The following is an 18,370-nucleotide window of genomic DNA, read 5'->3' as shown; positions in this document are numbered from 1 at the left end:
AAAGCTTCCTCATGCTTTCACCCAGTCTTCCCCGTCAGACTGCAGGATCCAAGAGGCGTTCCCAAGCCATGTCATTCTCACTTTACTCCCCATCATCTTTCTCCATAGCCACCAGATATATAGTTGAAGTCGGAAGTTTACATACACCTTAGCCAACTACATTTAAACTCAGTTTTCACAATTCCTGACATTTAATCCTAGAAAAACGTCCCTGTCTTAGGTCAGTTAGGATCACCACTTTATTTTAAGAATGTGAAATGTCAAAATAATAGTAGAGAGAATGATTGATTTATTTCAGCTTTTATTTCTTTCATCACATTCCCAGTGGGTCAGAAGTTTACATACACTTAATTAGTATTTGGTAGCATTGCCTTTAAATTGTTTGACTTGGGTCAAACGTTTCGGGTAGCCTTCCACAAGCTTCCCACAATAAGTTGGGTGAATTTTGGCCCATTCCTCCTGACAGAGCTGGTGTAACTGAGTCAGGTTTGTAGGCCTCCTTGCTCGCACTCACTTTTTCAGTTCTGCCCACATATTTACTATGGAATTGAGGTCAGGGCTTTGTGATGGCCACTCCAATACCTTGACTTTGTTGTCCTTAAGCCATTTTTCTACAACTTTGGAAGTATGCTTGGGGTCATTGTCCATTTGGAAGACCCATTTGCGACCAAGCTTTAACTTCCCGACTGATGTCTTGAGATGTTGCTTCAATATATCCAAATAATTGTCCTACTTCATGATGCCATCTATTTTGTGAAGTGCACCAGTCCCTCCTGCAGCAAAGCACCCCCACAACATGATGCTGCCACCCCCGGGCTTCACGGTTGGGATGTTGTACTTCGGTTTGCAAGACTCCCCCTTTTTCTTCCAAACATAACGATGGTCATCATGGCCAAACAGTTCTATTTTTTTTTCAACAGACCAGAGGACATTTCTCCAAAAAGTATGATATTTGTCCCCATGTGCAGTTGCAAACCGTAGTCTGGCTTTTTTATGGCGGTTTAAGAACAGTGGCATCTTCCTTGCTGAGTGGCCTTTCAGGTTATGTCCATGTAGGACTCGTCTTACTGTGGATATACTATTGTACCTGTTTCCTCCAGCATCTTCCCAAGGTCCTTTGCTGTTGTTCTGGGATTGATTTGCACTTTTCGCACCAACGTTCGTTCATCTCTAGTAGAGAGAACATGTCTCCTTCCTGAGAGGTATGACGGCTGTGTGGTCCCATGGTGTTTATACTTGCGTACTATTGTTTGTATAGATGAACTTGGTACCTTCAGGTGTTTGGAAATTGCTCCCAAGGATGAACCAGACTTGTGGAGGTCTACAATTTATTTAGATTTTCCCATGATGTCAAGCAAAGAGGCACTGAGTTTGAAGGTAGGCCTTAAAATACATCTACAGGTACATCTCCAAATTGACTCAAATTATGTAAATTAGCCTATCAGAGGCTTCTAAAGCCATGACATCATTTTCTGGAATTTTCCAAGCTGTTTAAAGGCACAGTCAGCTTAGTGTATGTAAACTTCTGACCCACTGGAATTGTGATACAATGAATTATACGTGAAATAATCTGTCTGTAAACAATTGTTGAAAAAATTACTTGTGTCATGCACAAAGTAGATGTCCTTACCGACTTGCCAAAACTGTAGTTTGTTAACAAGAAACTGGTGGAGGGGTTGAAGAACGAGTTTTAATGACTCCAACCTAAGTGTATGTAAACTTCCGACTTCAACTGTACATCAGCCATTTTCTGCTCTGCTTGCTTTTACAAAGAGCGCAACTCATACACACTGACCTAATGCTCAACTCCCCCCCCCCCCCCCCCCCCCCCGTTATGCCACTGGCTGACACCATTCAAGCCATTAAGGGTTTGGAACTTTAAGTCCAATTATCTCAGAATCATCTTTTTGCAGATAGAACCTTATAGTCAGTCCCAAGCTCTCAACAAGCCAAAGACAATTTTCCATCTTACTGTATGTACATTTGATGTAAGCTAAAGCTTTTTGAATCTGAATACAGGAAATATGGCACTATATCTGGCCATGGTATAGAATAAGTTAGATAGAAACCCTCTCTCTCTATCCACTGCACTGTGTAATTGATTGGAGGTTACATTGGACTCCAAGCCAATTCCAGACCTCCCAAGCTCGGCCAAGCGGGCATATTAGCCCCAACCCTGATCCATCCAACCACTACACACACTCTGTGTCTCTTAACCCCAACACATGCACACCAATGCCGGGGACCGTGCGGGTTAGAATTGAAACGGTGACCTTGAAGTCACTCTTCTTCCAGGTCACTCGAGTCACTTTCACATTCAGCAATATTCTCCTAGCATGATACGCTCTATTTAGTTTTCGGTCACACTGGCATTGATTAATCAATATTATTCACAGCCCGCCTTTCATTTATGAGTCGTGACTTTCAAGTACGCCAGCCTAGTCGTTCCCCTGAGGTAAATCAGCCATATTGTATTCCAAATGAATGGAGGCAGGGATGAGCGTTGAGCACCAGTAATATCCATCCACCGGCGAGAAATGTGGCCCCGCGTCTGCGGGTAGTGATGACTCGTTTGGGTAGCCAAGGCAACAGACATTTTGCATTCCCCCACTCTCTCCTCCTCTACGGCTCCAAATTGGATATTTATTTTCTCAAGCGCCTGAGGAAGGGCAGGAGGGGCAGGCAGCACCAGTCAGGAGGGAGGGTAGCGAGCATTACATCATCGCTTTCAGAGACCAGACACTTTTTTGACACAGGCTGCGGAGAGAGAGGGAGCTTTTTTCTCTCAAGTAGAGACCAATTTCCCAAAGCAAGTCACTGCCTGAGCCAGAATGCAGAGAGGCAGAGACATTTCTAGCTAGCCAATGCTGTTCTATTTTTAGAATTTGAATGATATTCTTGTCTTCTGCCTGCCACTGAGGTCTTTTGACAGCTAACGGACTGCTGAGCGATTGACAATTAGGGCTGCGTAGTAGGTGTATAGTGTGATTTATAGTAGATGTATAGTTTGATTATAGTAGGTGTATAGTGTGACTCTCTGGTTTCTGGGGACGTGGTGATGTACAGCCGCTAGTGAAAGTCTACACACCCCTTTCTCAGGTTTATTGTTTTGCTGCCTTAAAAGTACATCTAAAAAGGGATTAAACCATTTAAAAAAACAACGATGTCTAGATTGCGTATGTCTTCACACCACAGAGTACATTTTTGGTGGAAGTACCTTTGACAGCCATTACAGCTGTGAATAATTTTTAACAAGATTCTACTAACTTTGCACAACTCTTAGGGCTACAAATATGCATTGTTTTTGTCAAAATTCCTCAAGCTAAATAAACTTGTTTGGGAATCATTGATAGACAGTAGTATTCATACTACATAACACAGTGACCTGCATCATTCTTGAATGGAAGAAGTTTGGAACCACCAAGACTCTTCTCAGAGTTGGTCGCCCGGCCAAACTGATAAATCGGGGGAGAAGAACCTTAGGGCCACTCCTCAGTAAAAGGCACATGACATGCTGCTTGGAGTTTGCCAAAAGGCTCCTAAAGGACTCCCAGACCATGAAAAACAAAATTATCTGGTCTTTTGAAACCAAGATTGAGCTCTTTGGCCTGAATACCAAGCGTCACGTCTGGAGTAAACCTGGCACCATCCATACGGTGAAGCATGATTGTGGGAGAATCATGCTGTGGGGTGTTTTTCCGCAGCAGGGAGACGAGTTAGGATTGAGGGAAAGATGAACGGTGCAACGTGCACAGAGATCCTCTATGAAAACCTGTTCCAGAACGCTCAGGACCTCAGACTTGGGTGAGGGTTCACCTGCCAACAGGACAACGACCCTAAGCACAAAGCCAAGACAACACAGGAGTGGCTTCGGGACAAGTCTCTGAATGTACTTGAGTGGCCCAGCCAGAGCTCGGACTTGAACCCGATCGAACATGCCTGAAGACACCTGCAAATAGCTGTGCAGCGATGCTCCCCATCCAACCTGAGAGCTTGAGAGGATCTGCAGAGACGAATGGGAAAAACTCCCCAAATACAGGTGTGCCAAACTTGTGAAGTCATACCCATGAAGACTCGAGGTTGTAATCTGAATGCATATGGTCTGAATAGATATGTAAATGTGATATTTCCATTTTTTATTTTTAATACCATTTCTAAAAACCTGTTTTTGCTTTTGGCATTATGGGGTATTGTGTGTAGATTGATGAGGGGGAAAAACGATTTAATCAATTTTAGAATAAGGCTGTAACCTAACAACGTGGAAAAAGTCAAGGTGTCTGAATACATTCCGAATGCACTGTATACTGCATAGGCACTGCATTGTCTGAGGTACCCGGACACTCTTTCACTCTCTGTCTCTTCCTCCTCTCTCCGTATTTATTTATGTCTATTCCTATCATCTCATCATCTTATGCCTTTCTGAAGCCAAATTGTCAACTCCATCTCTTTCTCTCTCTCTCTCCTTCCATTGCGCCTGTTCTCACTCATCCCCCTCCCTCTTCCTTTCTCTTCTTCCGTCTCTCTCAGGTGTATCCCCCCATCACTGTGCCCTCTTTGGGTTGGTTGGGCTGCAGGCTACCATGCTTCCATACCTGCCCCAGGAGAGCAGCCACACACACACTCAAACCCTTATATGCCACCACACGCACACACACTCACACTCAAACACACACAAAATTAGATTGGCGCGACCGTGACCGGTTGTTTCTGTACTGTGTGCGTGTGTGACAGGCGCTGCAAAAGTGAGGGAAAGGGAGCGCAAAAGAGGGAGGAGGGGGAGAGGTGACATCATTCTCTGTGGAAACCCTTTCCTCTGCAGTGACGTCAGCTACAGACGGTCGGTGGGCTAGGCAGCGTGGGCGATAGCGGCCCCACTAGTCCACTGATTGCAGTGCAGCACTACGCCAAGATTTCAGGCAGTGTGTGTGTGTGAGAGAGAGAGAGAGAGAGAGAGAGCGAACACCTCTGCCCAAGCCAGTACAACTTATCCTGTTTCAATTTCAGTCCCCTTCTCTTCTTCCCTTTCACTGGTGAATTACGCATAATATTCAGCTTTGGCACATGTGGTAAAGCGAGACCAGACATAAAATAAAGATGTGTGGATATGTGCATGTTAGAGAAAGTGTGTATGCGAGCTATAGCGAGCCTGGCGCTACCCCACCTCCTCTCTCCCTTTCTATAAATAGACTGTGGCACTTCGCCAAAGATTAAGATGTTGAGAGGTATTTTTTTCCAAACCGCTCTTTTCCAAGCAGCACCGGCCTCTTGCAGCCATTATCACCTGGCTCTGACTAGATAACGAAGTCTGAATCTGTCCTTTTATTATTCACATCAGACATGACACACTGAAACCTGTCTGCTTAAAAGGTTAGCCAACACAGAGGAAATGAATGGGGAGTGCAGACAAGTTTGTTGGTTTGTGCCATTGTGGTGTAATGTAACGTCTAGTGGCAAATCTGTCATCTCTACCACATAGTGACACTGAACAAGATACCATGGACACTCTCACAGAATACACTACTGAGCCAAATCAAGTTGGACTGAGCTGACCTGCTTACACATCCACCAATTTGTGAAAATATGTGGCAAAAAAATATGCAAGCCAGCACAGTTTTCTTCGGGTTGGCAAGACATCGTGCAAACACCTCTTTGAAACAACCTAATTTGACCTTACTTCGCTAAGCAGCCCTACTATTCTAATGCTTCCGAGCTTGTTCAAAGTTATAGGCTAGGGCATTGACTTTAGTGTCTTTCCTCTTTCCTCTCGTCTATCCGTGCTGCCAGATAAAGTTATATCAGCCGTGACTCCACTCAGCCACGGACGCCTCTGTCTGAATACTGAAGAGGTCATCCTGCTCTATACTTATTTTAATCCACGCAATGCCATTCTATATATTTGTCTAGGATTCTCCTTCCTTGAAAAATTAATTGACATACTCAAAACATATTTCTCCGTTTACTTGTCAGTGTTTACCCATCCACTCCAAACACACACACAACCTCCACAGCTACTGCTCTCAGACCAGCTGCTACCGAAGCACAGTTTATCATGTAATGACAGCCCGTGCTCATAAAACCTGTTATTTCCCCTGTCTCCTGCTGCAGTACTGGTCCCATAATCACTACCAATGTTACTCCACCATAAAGATATTTATCTCGTGGCCTGGGCGATCTAGCTAGCGGTTAGTGCCGCTGTCTACACCTTGTACAAAACTTTTTCCATAATAGACCAGATGAATCCAGGTGAAAGCTATGATCCCTTATTGATGTCACCTGTTAAATCAACTGCAATGCTGCTGGGTTTTCCACACTCAACAGTTTCCTGTGTGTAACAAGAATGGTCCACCACCCAAAAGACATCCAGCCAACTTGACACAAACTGTGGGAAGCATTGGAGTCAACATGGGCCATCATCCCTGTGGAAATGCTTTGGACACCTTGTAGAGTCCATGCCCTGACGAATTGAGTCTGTTCTGAGGGCAAAAGCGGGTGCAGCTCAATATTAGGAAGGTTTTCCTAATGTGTTGTACGCTCAGTGTATATTTGCCCATGTTGGTTTGGTTTCGAATCCAGCCCACTGCCTTTGTGACAAACTCTCTACCTTTCCCACCATCTGTCCTTTGTCCAATAAATACAGAAATAAGTACAATACAAATTAACTGTATTTCTCTCTCTCGCCCCAGACCCTGCCCGTGTCAAAGACATGCCACCTGCCATCTACGTGGCCATTGGCCTGCCAGGCTTCATCCGTTGCCCTGTAGACGCCAACCCGCCTGTCACGCTGGTCAAGTGGACAAAAGATGGCAACCCCCTCCGGATAGAGAAGGTGAATCAAGGATTATATTCATTAGAACACACTGTAGCAAAATGTTTTGCAATAGAAAACGAAAATGTGCATTTTGTTATTGGACACGCTCAGGAAGCCCCTCCCGGTTTAAGTCCCTTTTCTTATGCCTAATGAATATGACCCATAACGTTCAGAGATAAATGTATTGTGTAAAACCGATATGATTGTCTGTTAGGTAGGAATAGGGAATGGTATCAGTTCTATTTGTTCCATTTCTATTGGCAATGTTCAGAACATTTGACATCACTAAAACCCGTTTGACATCACTGAATCCAAAATCTCTCATGGACAGACGCACGTAACATAAGATGGTATCGTAGCGTCTGTCAACAGATTGTGGGATGCAACGAGTAACGAGGAACTTTGTTCTGCGCTCAGATTTTTCGTCAATGATCATTTGGACAAATCACGATTTTGCATCTTTTGAATTTCGGAAGAGGAGGGGACATTTAGCCCATAGACTTGCCCGAAACTTCCGTTTAGGGGGGTGGAGACATTACTAGTCTTATTTTCTTATACATCTTCCCCCAGAACTGAATTCTTAGTGGAGTAGGGTGAAGTTGCCCCGTCTAGACATTGATCTAAAGTCAGTTTTGTGTTTTTCCCCCCTAATGGTTAAGTTTAGGGCTAAGGGGTAGGCTGATCGTAGATCTGTGCCTAGAAGGGCAACTTCTACCTGAGTTTGGATGACAGACTGTGAAATCTCCTCAGGCTTGGAACTGCGACAAAGGTGATGAACTAAGCTCTTCACATGTGCATTAAAGAGGACGTCCTAGTGGTTAAGTTTCCTAGTTTAAGGCTTCTATGGGTGGATCAATTGTTGTGTATATCCCAGACAAAATCTAGCTGTTCTTTCTGTTTCCTTCCCCTACTTTTTGCCCTTGCTTTCAGTCCCTTTTGATTCAGAACTTTTAACTAGTGAGAACATTTGGGGACTGACCGCACCTCTCACTTCCTTGAAGCCACAGTCTCCTCTGCTCTATGCAGGATAACGGGATAGTGCTGTGCCACTGGTGCGCCCAGCCATACAAACATTGCAATGTCATAGCGTTAGCCCCTCTTTGTTCCCACAGTACCCTGGTTGGAGCCAAATGGAGGACGGGAGCATCCGCGTGGCAGAGGTGACGGAGGACTCTCTGGGCACCTACACCTGCATGCCTTACAATGCCCTGGGCTCTGAGGGATGGTCCGCTCCCACTCCTCTGGTGCTAAAGGTACGCAGGCTGATACTAACAGTAATTAGCGTGCTAGTTAGTATATCAATCATTATGCATTTTCTATGCTTTGAGTTAGCCTAACGGCTACACCCATCTCGGTCTGTTACTCTAATCTCACCCCCATTGGGGAACACTCTCTCTGGGCAGGATCCCCCTAAGTTCTCGATTGTTCCCGGAGGGGAATACAGGCAGGAGGCTGGGAGAGAGCTGGTCATCCCCTGTGCGGCTGAGAGAGAATTTCCCTATCCCAATATCACATGGCGGAAGGTAAGTGAAGCGACCCTCCCACCATCCAAAAGACTCATGGTCTGGTCTGACAGTCTTTACTTTATAATAGGACAGAGCTACGGCTCCTCTTCTCCATCCTTTCACTCTAAAGTTATGGGTATCAGGTAGAACATTGCTGTACACTCACACAGTCTATTTGACAAAGCTCCTCGCTACTAGTAAATCCCCAAATGATGTAATGTTAAGTGATAACGGGTGGTTATTACTACCATGTCATTTCTAAACCAGACGCCGCCAAATGTGGTTCGATGGTGATTGTTGATATTGGAGTCATCTTTTCCATCTTTGCCACAAGGAATGAGATGAGGTTGCAATCAAACTGGCTCCTAGAAATCACAATGTTTTAATTGCATTTTAATGGTGGCGTTATCAGCTGAAACAATCAAGGCAAACACATTAGCGTTAGCCTTCAATTGTCTCTTGATTATGGAGCTTCTTAATCTCTCCCAATGAAAACAATGTGATTTGCAGTTGTTTGTCTCCCTTTATCGTCGCCTTGATGCCGATGCTGAAATGTTTTGTTATATGAGTAGCGGAGGAAGGACAGTCTCTTCCAACAGCCACAGTGACTGAGGAAGCACAAGTTTTAGTGTTGGTCTTTCTGTTTTTCCTGTCTGTCCATCTACTAATCTACCTGTCTGTGTGTGTCTGTCTGTCTGCCTTCCTTTTTGTCTATCTTCCTTGTTGTCTACCTGTCTCTGTCTGTCTGCCTTCTTTTTGTCTGCCAGTTTGTCTATCTGTCCTGTTCTCGGTCTCTGTCTCTGTCTATCTACTAATCTACTGTCTGTCTGGAGGCTGGGTGGGTGGGTGATAATTACCTTCCTTGCCAGAACCAATACAGTATGTGCTGTTCTGTGAGATGTAACTCCTCTCTCTTCCCCTCTCTCTTTTTAAGGTAGGGAAGCCCAGTAAAAGCAAGCACAACGTCCTTCCCACCGGCAGCTTACAGTTCAAGTCCCTGGGCAAGGAAGACCACGGGGAGTGGGAGTGTGTCGCCACCAACGTTGCCACGAGCATCACTGCCAGCACACACCTCCAAGTTTTTGGTACAAGCCACTCCGCCATACACATGCACAGGAAGAGGCATGAACACTCATGCACACACACATCGAACACACACAGGAACAGGTACATACACACACGCAAAGGAACACGTAATCAAATACAAGTAATAGGAAGCTGAGTAGCACTGGGTTGTATTCATTATGCGACAAACGGAGGAAAGCCGACTGAAAGAGAGAGGGACAACCTGGTCTTGTCCAGTCAGAAATGTGAATTTTCATGATCTGTTGCAAAATGTTTTAAAATGTTTTCCGTTGCATACCTTAATGAATAGGACCCTTGTGTGATCTAAGGATAGTGAAGAGAGGCGGGGCTGTGCAGAGCAGCATCAACAGCTTGACAGTTTGCCAAAGCTCAACACGTCAGCCAAAGCACCTGGGGGACATGTGCAATGAGCATTTTGCAAGGTCAATGAAGTCGCGCCAGCATTCGCAAATCACAGATGAGCGAACTGGGCTGGGCTCGCAGCATTGGGGAGGTAGACACAGAGACTGTTTCCACTGCTGAAAGCTCTACTGTCGTGGCCAAATGTTTTGAGAATGATACAAATATTAATTTCCACAAAGTTTGCTGCTTCAGTGTCTAGATATTTTTGTCAGATGTTACTATGGAATACTGAAGTATAATTACAAGCATTTCATAAGTGTCAAAGGCTTTTATTGACAATTACATGAAGTTGATGGACCCAAAATATCGATGTTTTGTTCCCCGAGCCACTTAGTTATCACTTTTACCTTACGGCAAGGTGCTCTATCATGCTGGAAAATGCATTGTTCGTCACCAAACTGTTCCTGGATGGTTGGGAGAAGTTGCTCTCGGAGGATGTGTTGGTACCATTCTTTTTTCATAGCTGTGTTCTTAGGCAACATTTTGAGTGAGCCCATTCCCTTGGCTGAGAAGCAACCCCACACATGAATGGTCTCAGGATGCTTTACTGTTGGCATGACACAGGATTGATGGTAGCGCTCACCTTGTCTTCTCCGGACAAGCTTTTTTCCAGATGCCCCAAACAATCGGAAAGGGGATTCATCAGAGAAAATTACTTTACCCCAGTCCTCAACAGTCCAATCCCTTTACCTTTTGCAGATTATCAGTCGGTCCCTGATGTATTTCCTGGAGAGAAGTGGCTTCTTTGCTGCCCTTCTTGCCACCAGACCATCCTCCAAAAGTCTTCGCCTCACTGTGTGTGCAGATGCACTCACACTTGCCTGCTGCCATTGCTGAGCAAGCTCTGTACTGATGGTGCCCCGATCCCGCAGCTGAATCAACTTTAGGAGATGGTCCTGGCGCTTGCTGGACTTTCTTGGGCGCCCTGAAGCCTTCTTGAAAACAATTGAACCGCTCTCCTTGAAGTTCTTCATGATCCGCTAAATGGTTGTTTTAGGTGCAATCTTACTGGCATCAATATCCTTGCCTGTGATGCCCTTTTTGTGCAAAGCAATGATGACGGCACGTGTTTCCTTGCAGGTAACCATGGTTGACATAGGAAGAACAATGATTCCAAGCACCACCCTCCTTTTGAAGCTTCCAGTCTGTTATTCAAACTCAATCAGCATGACAGAGTGATCTCCAGCCTTGTCCTCGTCAACACTCACACCTGTGTTAATGAGAGAATCACTGACATGATGTCAGCTGGTCCTTTTGTGGCAGGGCTGAAATGCAGTGGAAATGTTTTTGGGGGATTCAGTTCATTTGCATGGCAAGGAGGGACTTTTCAATTAATTGCAATTCATCTGATCACTCTTCATAACATTCTGGAGTATATGCAAATTGCCATCATACAAACTGAGGCAGCATACTTTGTGAAAATTTATATTTGTGTCATTCTCAAAACTTTTGGCCACGACTGTCTAGTTTGTTTGATAAATAAGATCAACCGATAGATAAACTGTCACTTGTTGTGTATAGGTCGTCCAGTTCCGATTATGCTTTTTTGGAGTAGTGTTAGTGTCCATAGCTACAGCTGGCTATGGAAAAAGACCACTTAGTCTTCAGTTAGCTGTCTGCTGATATTGCCTGTATGGAGGTCTTTGTGCGTGGGGGCAAGATTCACAGACGGGGGTATTCGGGACACTGTTAAACTGTGTCTTTGGTGTCTGGCATTCAACAGTCAAAGGAACAATTTGCAGGCGTTACATTTCCAATGGATTTCTCTCTCACAGCCAATTGGATGATTGTGTTAATGTATACTGAACAAAAATATAAATGCAACATGCAATAATTTCAATGGTTTTACTGAGTTACAGTTCATATAAGGAAATCGGTCAATTGAAATAAATTAATTAAGGCCCTAATCTATGGATTTCACAAGACTGGGCGGGGACGCAGCCTCCCACTGAGGAGCCAGGTCCAGCCAATCAGAATTTGTTTTTCCCCACAAAAGGCCTTTGTTACAGAGAGAAATAATCCTCCATTTCATCAGCTGTCCGGGTGGCTGGTCTCAGACAATCCCACAGGTGAAGAAGCCAGATGTGGATGTCCTGGACTGGCGTGGTTACACGTGGTCTGCGGTTGTGAGGCCAGTTGGACATACTACTAAATTCTCTAAAATGACGTTGGAAGTGGCTTATTGTAGAGAATTGAACATTAAATTACCTTGCAACAGCTCTGGTGGACATTCATGCAGTCAGCATGCCAATTGCATGCTCCCTCAAAACTTGAAACATCTGTGGTGTTGTGTGACAACTGCACATTTTAGAGTGGCCTTTTATTGTTCCCAGCACAAGGTTCCCCTGTGTAATGATCATGCTGTTTAATCAGATTCTTGATATGCCACACCTGTCAGGTGGATGGATTATCTTGGCAAAGGAGAAATGCTCACTAACAGAGATGTAAACAAGTTTGTGCATAAAATTTAAGAGAAATAAGCTTTTTGTGCATATGGAAAATTTGACACTTGACATTTTTGTTCAGTATATTTGGTGGATGATCAGAATATGTCCAACTCCTTTACATTTCAGCACATTTTCGTGTTTAATTGGTAGGGGAGACTGTAATTGGCCAGAGATTTCTCAAATCATCTACTAGAGATCTTCTACGGTTACTATGTCAACTAATTAAGATATTACATGACAACTGTATATTTAAGGCTTAGGCGTTACACCTGTCGACAACATCAGGTGAAATTGGAGGGCATGCAATTCAATTTAAAACATTTATGAACATACAAGATTCTTATATTGTTTAAAAGCTTACATTCTTGTTAATCTAACTGCTTTGTCCGAATTACAATAGGCTTTAAAGCGAAAGCATACCATGCGATTGTTTGAAGACGGCGCCCCACATCAACATATTTTTCAACCATCACAGGCTTCATAAAATCACAAATAGCGATTAAATAAATCACTTACTTTTGAAAATCTTCCTCTGTTTGAAATCCCAAGGGTCCCAGCTACAACATCAATGGTCGTTTTGTTAGATAAAATTCTTCTTTATATCCCAAAGGTCTGTTTGGTTGGCGCCATCGATATCAGTAATCCACTCGTTCAACATGCAGACGAAGGAGTCCAAAAAGCTACCACTAAACTTTGTTCAAACAAGTCAAACTACGTTTCTATTGTAAATAAACTATAATATTTCATACGGAAAGAAGTATGTTCAATAGAAAAGTAAAATTAGCAGGTGCGCCTTCATCGCGCACCGATAGACTGATTTTCCACTGGGACTCTTTGTGCCAAAACTCCAACTTATTACTAGTTTTGGACGAAACAAGCCTGAAACCTTAAACAAAGACTGTTGACACCTAGTGGAATCCATAGAAATGGCAATCTGGGAGCTAGAATAGCATAGGACCCATGGCTTTTCATTATAAGAGCCTGGGACCTAAAAAAAAAAAAGATTCAGGTTGGCTTTTCTTTGGATTTTCTCATACCATATCAATTGTGTTATAGTCTCATACATTATTTTAACATTTCTACAAACTTCAACGTGTTTTCTATCCAATGCTACCAATTATATGCATATCCTGGCTTCTGGGCCTGAGTAACAGGCGGTTTACTTTGGGCATGTCAGTCAGGCGGAAATTCAAGAAAATAGACCCTAGCTCTAAGATGATGTTGTCTCACTATCAAATGCTACAGTAAAATCTTTATCAGAGAAATGTTCTCACCCAGAGTCACCTATATGTAGTTGTAAAGAAGTTGGTCACTCTCACATACACACACAGTGTGGCTCTGATTCAGGTCTAGTCTAGCTGGCTCAGAGGCCTAAGCTTGTTCTTTAGACACCATGCCAAGACTTACTGTGACCCATAATCTCAATGCACATAGATACACAGATTGAAGATCTCTAATGGAACTCAGGCCTACCACCTTTGTATAGTCCTAACACAACCACACAATGCCTACACATATGAGCAAGAGCTGACTTCCAACGTGTGTGTGTGTGTGTGTGTGTGTGTGTGTGTGTGTGATTTAAGTACGTGTGTGGTTTATGCTTCATGATTTACTCCCTCTTTCACTCCCACCCTCCTCACTATCCCCACTCCCCACATGACTCCCCCTCCCCAGGCACAAGCCCCCACGCCCCGGTCAACGTCCACGCAGCGGTCTCCACCACCTGGGTCAACATGTCGTGGGAGGCAGGCTACGACGGTGGCTTCGAGCAGACATTCTCAGTCTGGTATGGCTATGTGTGAGTCATCCCAGCATGCTTTGCTTCCTGCTTCTTCCTTCTTCAAGCATTTTTCCCTCTGAGGCTACGTCCCGATTCTCCAGCATTCTCCCTTCAGTCGATGCTTCTACACCAATCCAGTGTTTTGAAATAAATGACGAGGAGTGTACACGTGCATACTTCTTGAATAGGGCGGAGAATGGGGATGCAGCCCAACTGTTTTTTTTTTAAACCTAAGCCCCTCTCTGCCCCCTTCTGTGCTCTTATTCCTAGGGGAGGCTGCTGCACTTTGGCTGGGGAGGAGGGCGCTTGGATGGGGTAGTGGAGTAGAAGTTGCCACTTGACACTGGTCTGAGTTCAGTCTCAAGCTTTAAGGTTAGGGTTGGGGGAGGGGTGAGCTGTTCCTCAATTCAAATCAAAGTTTATTGGTCACGTTCACAGATTTGCAGATGTTGTTGCAAGTGCTGCGAAATGCTTATGTTTCTAGCTCCAACAATGCAGCAATATCTAGCAATACAATAACAATACACACATTATCCAGAAGTTAAAAAAAGAACAAGAAATTACGACACTTCAGAACGCGCAATGTCAAAGTCTGCAATATAAAAATATATGTACAGTGGGGCAAAAAAGTATTTAGTCAGCCATTAATGTGCAAGTTCTCCCACTTAAAAAGATGAGAGAGACCTGTAATGTATCATAGGTACACTTCAACTATGACAGACAAAATGAGAAGAAAAAAATCCAGAAAATCACATTGTAGGATTTTTTTATTAATTTATTTGCAAATTATGGTGGAAAATAAGTATTTGGTCAATAACAAAAGTTTATCTTAATACTTTGTTATATACCCTTTGTTGGCTTTGACAGAGGTCATATGTTTTCTGTAAGTCTTCACAAGGTTTTCACACACTGTTCCTGGTATTTTGGCCCATTCCTCCATGCAGATCTCCTCTAGAGCAGTGATGTTTTGGGGCTGTTGCTGGGCAACACGGACTTTCAACTCCCTCCAAAGATTTTTTATGGGGTTGAGATCTGGAGACTGGCTAGGCCACTCCAGGACCTTGAAATGCTTCTTACGAAGCCACTCCTTCATTGCCCGGGCAGTGTGTTTGGGATCATTGTCATGCTGAAAGACCCAGCCACGTTTCATCTTCAATGCCCTTGCTGATGGAAGGAGGTTTTCACTCTAAATCTCATGATACATGGCCCCATTCATTCTTTCCTTTACACGGATCAGTCGTCCTGGTCCCTTTGCAGAAAAACAGCCCCAAAGCATGATGTTTCCACCCCCATGCTTCACAGTAGGTATGGTGTTCTTTGGATGCAACTCAGCATTCTTTGTCCTCCAAACACGACGAGTTGAGTTTTTACCAAAAAGTTCAATTTTGGTTTCATCTGACCATATGACATTCTCCCAATCTTCTTCTGGATCATCCAAATGCTCTCTAGCAAACTTCAGACGGGCCTGGACATGTACTGGCTTAAGCAGGGGGACACGTCTGGCACTGAAGGATTTGAGTCCCTGGCGGCGTAGTGTGTTACTGATGGTAGGCTTTGTTACTTTGGTCCCAGCTCTCTGCAGGTCATTCACTAGGTCCCCCCGTGTGGTTCTGGGATTTTTGCTCACCGTTCTTGTGATCATTTTGACCCCACGGTGTGAGATCTTGCGTGGAGCCCCAGATCAAGGGAGATTATCAGTGGGTCTTGTATGTCTTCCATTTCCTAATAATTGCTCCCACAGTTGATTTCTTCAAACCAAGCTGCTTACCTATTGCAGATTCAGTGTTCCCAGCCTTTTGCAGGTCTACAATTTTGTTTCTGGAGTCCTTTGACAGCTCTTTGGTCTTGGCCATAGTGGAGTTTGGAGTGTGACTGTTTAAGGTTATGGACAGGTGTCTATTATACTGATAACAAGTTCAAACAGGTGCCATTAATACAGGTATCGAGTGGAGGACAGTGGAGCCTCTTAAAGAAGAAGTTACAGGTCTGTGAGAGCCAGAAATCTTGCTTGTTTGTAGGTGACCAAATACTTATTTTCCACCATAATTTGCAAATAAATTCATAAAAAATACTACAATGTGATTTTCTAGATTTTTTTCTCATTTTGTCTGTCATAGTCATAGTGTACCTATGATGAAAATTACAGGCCTCTCTCATCTTTTTAAGTGGGAGAACTTGCACAATTGGTGGCTGACTAAATACTTTTTTGTCCCACTGTATATAGAGTTGAAATCAGAGGTTTAACATACACTTAGGTTGGAGTCATTAAAACTTGTTTTTCAACCACTCCACAAATGTTTTGTTAACATACTATAGTTTTGGCAAGTTGGTTATGACATCTACTTTGTACAAGTCATTTTTCCAACAATTGTTTACAGACAGATTATGTCAGTTATCATTCACTGTATCACAATTCCAGTGGGTCAGAAGTTTACATACACTAAGTTGACTGTGCCTTTAAACAGCTTGGAAAATTCCAGAAAATGATGTCATGGCTTTAGAAGCTTCTGATAGGCTAATTGACATAATTTGAGTCAATTGGAGGTGTACTTGTGGATGTATTTCAAGGCCTACCTTCAAACTCAGTGCTTTGCTTTACATTATGGGAAAATTAAAAGAAATCAGCCAAGACCTCAGAAAACAAATTGTAGACTTCCACAAATCTGGTTCATCCTTGGGAGCAATTTCCAAATGCCTGAAGGTACCACGTTCATCTATACAAACAATAGTACGCAAGTATAAACACCATGGGACCACGCAGCCGTCATACCGCTCAGGAAGGAGACGCGTCTCCTAGAGATGAACGTACTTAGGTCCGAAAATTGCAAATCAATCCCAGAACAACAGCAAAGGACCTTGTGAAATTGCTGGAGGAAACAGGTACAAAAGTATCCATATCCACAGTAAGACGAGTCCTATATGGACACAATCTGAAAGGCTGCACAGCAAGGAAGAAGCCACTGCTCTTAAACCGCCATAAAAAAGCCAGACAACGGTTTGCAACTGCACATGGGGACAATGATCATACTTTTTTGAGAAATGTCCTCTGGTCTGATGAGACAAAAATATAACTGTTTGGCCATAATGACCATCGTTATGTTTGGAGGAAAAAGGGGGAGTGTTGCAAGCCGAAGAACACCATCCCAACCGTGAAGCACGGGGGTGGCAGCATCATGTTGTGCTTTGCTGCAGGAGGGACTGGTGCACTTCACAAGATAGATGGCATCATGAGGTAGGAAAATTATGTGGATATATTGAAGCAACAGCTCAAGACATCAGTCAGGAAGTTAAAGCTTGGTCACAAATGGGCCTTCCAAATGGACAATGACCCCAAGCATACTTCCAAAGTTGTGACAAATGGCTTAAGGACAACCAAGTCAAGGTATTGGAGTGGCCATCACAAAGCCCTGACCTCATTCCCATAGCAAATGTGTGGGCAGAACTGAAAAAGCATGTGCGAGCAAGGAGGCCTACAAACCTGACTCAGTTACACCAGCTCTGTCAGGAGGAATGGGCCAAAATTCACGCAACTTATTGTGGGAAGCTTGTGGAAGGCTACCTGAAACGTTTGACCCAAGTTAAACATTTTAAAGGCAATGCTACCAAATACTAATTGAGTGTATGTAAACTTCTGACCCACTAGGAATGTGATGAAAGAAATAAAAGATGAAATTAATAATTCTCTCAACTATTATTGACATTTCACATTCTTCATATAAGGTGGTGATCCTAACTGACCTAAGACAGGGAATTTGTACTAGGATTAAATGTCAGGAATTGTGAAAAACTGAGTTAATGTATTGGCTAAGGTGTGTGTAAACTTCCGACTTCAACAGTATATGGTGAATTGACAGTGTGGAAAGTAAATTAATCAAAGGTGTGTACAGCAGTAGTTATATAGAATGAGCCGTGACTAGAATACAGTTTATACATAAAGTGGGTAAAACAGTATGTAAACATTATTAGACATGTGCCTTTAAAAAGGTCAACTGTTACTCAGAGGGATGGGGAGGGGTGGGGATAAAACGATGGTAGGAGAGAGGGGGATAGTCATCCCAAATTCTTGGAGGATTCAGTCAGCTGCATAAAATACATTGAATGCGCTGCCTATATAACTCTAATATGGTTGGATTGAGAAGCACAAGAAGGCCTCATTCAAAATATTTAAGACACCAAGTTACCAATATTTTATTTTGGCTATCAGGAAAATGCCCTGTAGCAACACACCTTTGTTCATAACGAGGCAAAAAGGCCTGGGAAACCATTTTAACAATAGTTTTACTTATTACCAACCCTTTCTGCGCATTGACTCCTCACTTAGTCTTCTTCATCATGCTTATAA

At 43.5% G+C, this 18,370-nt stretch overlaps 1 protein-coding gene across 6 annotated transcripts in view; it reads left to right on the top strand.

Annotated features, from left to right (window-relative positions):
• igsf9bb (immunoglobulin superfamily, member 9Bb) overlaps positions 1-18,370 on the top strand; it is a 191,733-nt gene that overhangs the window by 131,190 nt on the left and 42,173 nt on the right. For 3 of the 6 annotated variants that reach the window (XM_090192514.1, XM_090192518.1, XM_090192516.1), the window contains exons 8-12: positions 6,684-6,826; positions 7,921-8,061; positions 8,212-8,331; positions 9,248-9,398; positions 13,923-14,034. In XM_090192514.1, coding sequence (XP_090048640.1) covers positions 6,684-6,826; positions 7,921-8,061; positions 8,212-8,331; positions 9,248-9,398; positions 13,923-14,034 — 667 coding nt within the window. Of the gene's footprint in view, positions 1-6,683; positions 6,827-7,920; positions 8,062-8,211; positions 8,332-9,247; positions 9,399-13,922; positions 14,047-18,370 lie in introns of all 6 variants that reach the window. The other 3 variants (XM_036937598.2, XM_090192517.1, XM_090192515.1) reach the window with 1 other exon arrangement.

The sequence above is a fragment of the Oncorhynchus mykiss genome, chromosome 12 (genome assembly GCF_057628025.1).
Source record: "Oncorhynchus mykiss isolate SJ-2025 chromosome 12, ASM5762802v1, whole genome shotgun sequence".
Taxonomy (NCBI): Eukaryota; Metazoa; Chordata; class Actinopteri; order Salmoniformes; family Salmonidae; genus Oncorhynchus; species Oncorhynchus mykiss.
Note: the sequence above shows the minus strand (reverse complement) of the source record. Positions and strands in the feature narration are given on the sequence as shown.